At 39.7% G+C, this 7,039-nt stretch overlaps 1 protein-coding gene across 1 annotated transcript in view; it reads right to left on the bottom strand.

Moving 5' to 3' along the window:
* UBL3 (ubiquitin like 3) overlaps positions 1-3,144 on the bottom strand; it is a 37,547-nt gene extending 34,403 nt beyond the window's left edge. Inside the window, exon 1 of the mRNA XM_083362022.1 lies at positions 1,902-3,144. Within this exon, the coding sequence (XP_083218148.1) occupies positions 1,902-1,928 (27 nt within the window). The 5' untranslated portion in view covers positions 1,929-3,144. The remainder of the gene's footprint in view (positions 1-1,901) is intronic.
* Between the last annotated feature and the right edge of the window lie 3,895 nt (positions 3,145-7,039).

Raw genomic sequence — 7,039 nt, forward strand, 5'->3', positions numbered from 1 at the left:
ATGCCAAAGCTGAGGGTTTTACTTAGTGATGGCAGCTGAGAGAGGGCAGGAGAGGAAAAGATACCAGAAAGGATAAGGGTGAGCAGGCGGGCCTATGGGAACTAAGACCAATCAGGAGTGGGTGCATAGGCCATCTGGAAAAAATAAGAGAGGCACAAGGTAATCCTTGTTTCAGAAGGAGGGGAAAAAGAAGCAAGTGAACACCAGCTCTGCCCTATCCACCCTACAAAAATCACTCTGGGTTTGCTGTAGGACTGGTTTCAGCTGAAGAACAGAACAAAAACATTCCAGGTTTTGTTTCTGCCAACAGAAACCAATCCATAATGGTTCATCAAAATATCCAGAATATGCGGGCTGTGCTTTAGGTTTGAAACAAAACACATTTTACATTCTATACACATTAAGACATTATATAGAAAGACATTATATATGATTTAATTATCCTACTAAATAGTGCTTCTCATAAAATAATTGATGTCCATTCAGAATTAAATTCCAGCAAAATGCAATGTCAAAAATTCCAAATGGGTAACATTGAGAGTTTACTGCTATATATTTTATTATCTTATTATAGGGCGTATTTTTCAAAACCATCACATACTTTCAAGAAGCATTTAGAAAAAATGTATAATATAATGAAAGAGAAGATGCCATAGTGTTACAATGAAAATCAAATAAAAACAATTTGAAGTGAAATCAACGTTGTTTTCTGTCTTTTTTCTCTAATACTTTGCTCAGCCACTTTAAGCAGAAGTTTGAAGCTATGGTTCAACCTTCATTATAGTGGTGGTCACAAATTACTGTTTTCCTGCTATGGGAAGCCCAAAACAATCTCCTACAAAGCATGAACTGCAGTTTTGAAACCTGAGATCTGTATGCGTATACATAGCAGATACAGAATACTAATATCCCAAAGCAATTGCCATTTATTTTTTAACATAATCACAAGTAGTAAAAAAAATACCGTATGCTTTAAATATGAAAACCAAAAATATTTAGTGCCAAAAATGAATCAAGTTAATTATATACCAAAGTTTAGAAATAATTCAGACAGACATGTTTATTCATAAGAATACCTGTAGGTGGTACTCTCTAAAGTATATGATTTTGCTTCCTTTTGTCCAGACTTTAAAATATACTCTGATCATTAATTCAGCACTTTATTAGCATAACCTCTAATATTAACTCTGAAAGACATGGCTCAAGAAAAGTTTCTAGAATGTTTTGTTGCAACCAATACACTATATTAAATTGTAGCCTTCTAGATCATTTGAAATTATTAATACTGTAATTGGATTCAAATAATAAAACTGTAACAGGAAAAAAGTACCAAAATGTTGATTAATTCAAATAAAATAAACCTAATGGAAACATAATTTTGTTTCATTTATACTTGTGCTCAAGTTAAATCTCAAATGTTTATAAAAAGTTAAATAATAAACCAAAGCAGATGATTATTTCTACTACTACACTGAAAATAGCATGCTTCTTCCTTTCAGATCTGTTATGATAGGAAGAACCAGAGTAGCACAGAACTGGGGAGATCCAAAATCAAGTTCACCCTCACCAAAGGAAATTGGATAAGTTTGGGCCAATTACTCATTCACAACTCAAGCTATATCACAAGATCATTTATTTGTTGTAAAAATAAATGAAAATAAAACGAAGAGGAAACCCTGTGTAAGCAATCTTGAACTCCTGGAGAAAGGGCTGTGAACTGTAAACTTAATAAATACTAAGTAGATTCTACCCACAAAAACTTACAATAATCTGGCCTTCCATATACAAAAACACTTCTTGCCGCAACACAAACCAATACACACACACACACACCCTTTTCTTTCTTTTTTCTGGAAATCAGTTCTTTGTATTTCTGGAAATAAAGTCAAATGCAAACTTACCATATCAGAGGGAACGCTGCTAGACATCTTGATACTATGTTGTCAGTTTCAAGAAACAAAGAAGGGGGGAAAAATGGTAAAAGCCAGCCAAGACAACACAGGTACAGTAAAAGATCTTCCAGCTAACCAATCTTTGGTTTGTTCCTGGTTAAGTTCTGTGCGTTTTGCTTTCCTTCAGTAAAAAAGCACCTGACCCGCAGCAAGAAAACTGACAAAGAATCCAACTGGTCTGAAAAGGCTGGATCAGAAAACCACAGGGAAACTAGAGACAGCAACGGATTCTTGTCAACAGCAGCACGAACACCAGTTGTGCCACAGATAGACCAGGCCAAAACGTACAACAACAACAACATGAATTGTGTAGGAGCGCTTTTCTTCCTCTCTTGCTCTTCCTCTCCAGCCTAGACCAATAATGAATGACGAAGATGATTCAGAGGATAGTTCTGTATCCGAGTCACCTTCTCATTAAAAAGAAGGGGGGGGGGAAGAAAAAGGAAAAAAAAAAGCGACAGGCACTCAACGAAGTAAAGCAACGACCGTCCTCTTTCCCTGAGGCCAAAGTTCTTGGGGTGGGTGGGTGGGTGCTCTGGTCGGATTCTCAGTGAAGTCAAAGTGGGGTGGGGGGGTGGTCTCCCCTCTCCCTCGCAAAGCTGTGCTTCCTACAGCATTTACCACGCTGCGTTAAGATATATGTATTAAAATAAGCCGGGAAAGAGGGAAAGGAAGGGACAAAGAAAGGTTACCCTCCCCCCTCAAACTGCAGCAGCAGCAGCTCAAGGGGGGATTTAAACTGCAGCTGCCTCTCGCAGCAGCAGTCCTCGCCGCCCCCTCCGCCTTCAGGTCTCGGCTTTCATCGCCTCCGCCGGTCCGTTTCTCCCCAGTCCCTTTCTCCGCTTCTTCCTCCTCCTCTTCCTCCTTCTCCGGGGTCTCCCTCAGCAGCAGACGGTTAACGGAAGCCCCCCGCAGCTGAGGCGGAGGAGCCGCTCCTCCTTTTCTTCTCGCCAGCCAAGAGTGCCGGTTGAAAGAAGAAGGGCTGGGTACGGCTTTCTTCAGCGCAGTTTCGGCTCCTCGGTAGCCTTTCACCGCCTGCCGCCGCCGCCGCTACTCCCGCAGCCGCCTCTTGTCATCTTCCCTTCTAGCCAACATGGCGTCTGCGCCGAGCGGAGAAAAGGGGACACAGCAGGGGAAAGACGGTCCCGACACCCCCATCCCCCGCTCCGCTTTGGCTCCGCCTCCAGATCGCTATTCGGCCACCGCGTCAAGTGCGGCACCGCCCACTCATTATAGACGTGAGCGGCGCAGGCCGCTCGCGCGGCATCCTAGGAAGTGTAGTTTCCAAGCTTCGGAAGTGTAGAAACCTCGGCCGCCGTTTCATTGTGATGCAACTTTGGCGTTGACCGCTGCTTGCTGCTGTGGCAGCTCCGCCTTCGACAGCCGTCGCTAAAGGCTTGGAAATACCCTGCTGCTAAAGTCAAAAGTGCATTTTTTGTGATCGGAGTGAGATTCGATTTGTCTGGTTTCAGTCATAGGACTAAACGCATTTCTTTTCTCTCCCATCCGAAATCTGACACATACGTGCAAAAAAAGAGAAACGTTTCACTGGGTCAAGGAGCTGCAAACCGAGGCAATAGCCGTTTCAGGCAACCGGAAAAACCGAAATATTCAGTGTCAGTTCAAAGGAGAGGACTCCCAATCTTTGTGGGCAGAAGGTCATGAAAGTGAGAGATTCGTAATTACTCAACCCAGTCCGCCCTAAGAGAAGGTTGAGTGGGTCGACGAATCCCAATTAGTTGCCTAAAGTATGTGTTGAGAGTAAACAGCCATGCAACCACAGATAGCTTATCTTCATTTGTTTGCTTTTGGGAAAGGACCTTTGAGGGCATTTTAAAATGTTGTAAGTGCTAAGTCTGCCGATTGACCAGATCCAAGCATTCAGTCTGATTCTAGTTTTTGACAAGAATGTTGACAGCCTCTGTGGGGTGCAGCTTCTGCCTGGTTGTGAAATACAGTCAACGTGACCTGGCTGAAGAAACAGTAATCCTCAAGAGATTCTAAAAAACAACAAAAAAAACCTGTACAGACCTTAATTGAAAATACTTCATTACTAAAAATGCTAATAATCATCTGAACCTCCAGTGAGTCATACTCTTTTTTACTGGTGGAGAGTCTTGTAAAATAGCATAATATCTGTGAAGCACAATTAAATGAAGCACAATAAAAGAAGATATGCCTGTAGATGTCTAACTTTCTATCTATAACAAGAGCTGATTTCACGTATTTCCCATAAGCACTTCCTAAATGAAGACAATAGCGTTGTTTAATTGGCCCAAGGGATCATATGATACATGATTTCCATTTTCTGTTGTTGGAGAAAGATTCTTTCCAACTGTTTAGCCTAAATGTAGCAGAACAATTGTTTAGTGTTCTCCGGGAAATGGAAACACTAGAGTTTTCATTCTTTTACATTTATTACGATAGATACCAGGCACAAATAACAAAGACTTCCCAAAGATGAATGATGTTACTATATGAAATAATGAATATGCCCTTTTTTGCTTTTTGAATACTCTTTTTTTTAAAAGAAGGGTCAAAAATGAAGAATAGAGAAATTCTATAATGATAAAAGCCACATCAATATACATTACTTTGTGGAAAGTATTAATGTTATATTGTATAGTAGTAGATTACTGTTTAAGATATAAATCACAAATTATGTCTTTTGTAATTATGCACATATAGCTTTAATTGTATCTCACATATGTACTGTATATAAAAAATAAAAGGGAAACATTATCTGTTTGCTTTTAAAATCAGCAGGCAGTTCCTAGAGAATTATCTTTCTTGGTTTGTTTTGGTTTTGTAATTACACTATTAACTTCCTATGAAATCTAGTAGAGCATTTAATAATAGCAGCCAATTTAATTTATTTTTAAAGTTTAATTAGGGGCTGTGTTGATTCAAAATTGAAAGAAAAATATTGTCTGCATAAACACAGCATGCTGGCTGCTGAATTCTGGGAGTTGAAGTCCACACAAAGTTGCCAAGTTTGAAAAACACTGCCACAGCAGACATATTATCAGCCTGCATATGTTCTCTTCAATGACACATTTTATGAGATGGACAACTGTATAAATATGATTTATTCAATCAATATTGTTTACTGCTATGTGCCAACAGTACAGCCCTGCCACAAAATGCACACAATGTGAGAAAAATCTTCTAAATGAAAACTGCCATATGTGACAAACTAAGTAAAAGGTGTTACAATGTTCACAAACCCCCACTAAACTGATACAACTAAGTGTGAGCCAAGACACACTTTGATAGCTTCTGTGAGATCTCCATATAGGGCTCAAAGGGACATATGATGAAATGAGTGCCACACCTTAAAAATGAAAGTTCTGCTCCTTTTGTACATACTTTGTGACATTGCACAGGTGAGGAAGAGGGTGGGGAAACAACTTTCCCTTGTACCACACAACCTATGGGCTTTTTGAAAGTATAGTCAAAAGGCCTGGTGGTACTGAAGTCATGGATCCTGATATTTTGTAAATTAGCCATTTGAATTATCTTGGCTCAATAATTGTTGCACTCTGCTTTCCAATTTTGCCCAATTGAAGGCTACAAACAACCCGAACAGACATGAGAGTTCTAGATGTTCTATACATATCTATATCTTTATATCTCTATATCCCTATATTTTATATATAAATACAAAAACAACTCCGTTTTACGGCCCTTTAATCCCTTAACTCAGGGTAGAGTTGGGGTGACTGGATGGAGCTGGGTGTTTACTGGCCAGATGCCCTTCCTGATGCCACATGGAGTTAACAGCAAATATTTTTTCTTTGCACCCTAGGAGGGAAACAACTGCCACTACCTAACATTGAGCTCTCAACCTTCTGAGTGAGAGGTGAGTGTCTTCACCAGTAGGCCACCATGCCGCTCTATATAAAATATTAATATAATTTATATATTTCTTTAAACACTTTGAGTGTGAGCAGAATTTGGGTCATAAATTGAATGAATTAATAAATACATAGACCTAATTTGATATTCTTCTGTTTGGTGCCTTTCTTATATACTGTATATACAGCAGGGCCTCCCCAAACTCCCAGGTTGTGGACTGGTACCTATCCATGTGCGCAAGTGGCAGGCATGTATGTGAAGCTTTATTTGCACATGGGTGCATTTGGTTGTGTGTGAAATCATCCCCTCCCCCACTGGCATCGCTGGCACTGCTGGTCCGTGGAGCCAAAAAGGTTGGGGACCACTGATATATAGTACTGACACCCCCAGAAATCCCAGGTAGTAGAGAGACACAGTCTCCACATAGCTGGAGAATGTCAGTTATGGGGATAGCAATTCTAGAAATCCAGAAGGGCAGTGAGACATTGCAATGCTCTGAATATTCATATCTGTAATATATTTAGAGTAGTCAAACTGATTGATACGCAACCATGCAGGATAGATTAGTATTAGCATAGACCTTTTTTTGTGAGGCTATCTTTTTGGGTATTGAAAAGAATACTGTTCTGGTTCAACTAGTCTTTCTCAACAGTTATTATCCTCCAATCATCTGGCACTCCAAAAACCCTTCAGAAATAATGGTTTGGACAGACCATCAAGTAGTTATTTCAGTACCATAGGATGCAGTTCCTTTGGCTTGCTTGAGATTTCACTTAATTCAAAGTAAAGAAGTATACTCTGTCCATGTTTCTATTACAGTGTTCAACCTTGCCCCTTTTCATAATTACCTGCTGAGACACATATTTTTCTTGTTAGAGAAAACCAAAGAGGAGCTGAATAGCTCTGTATTCCCTTTGTTACCTGTTAGCATGTCACCATCTTTACTGAGCAACTAATCTACCAATTTTTTTCCTTCCCTTTTGAACACATTGAAAGAAGCCCTTTTTATTTTCTTAGCATCCTTCACTAACCATAGCTTATTCTGAGATTTCATTTATTGTCATGCTTATATTTCTGGACTACTGAGCTTATCCTTGTGACCTGGTCCTCATTCCATTTCCTGTATAGATAGTCCTCAACTTACAACAGTTCATTTAATGATCATTCAAAGTTACAATGGCACTGAAAAAAGTGACTTATGACTGTTTTTCACACTTATGACCATTGCA

Source organism: Vipera ursinii (genome assembly GCF_947247035.1).
Source record: "Vipera ursinii genome assembly, chromosome: 4".
Classification (NCBI taxonomy): domain Eukaryota; kingdom Metazoa; phylum Chordata; class Lepidosauria; order Squamata; family Viperidae; genus Vipera; species Vipera ursinii.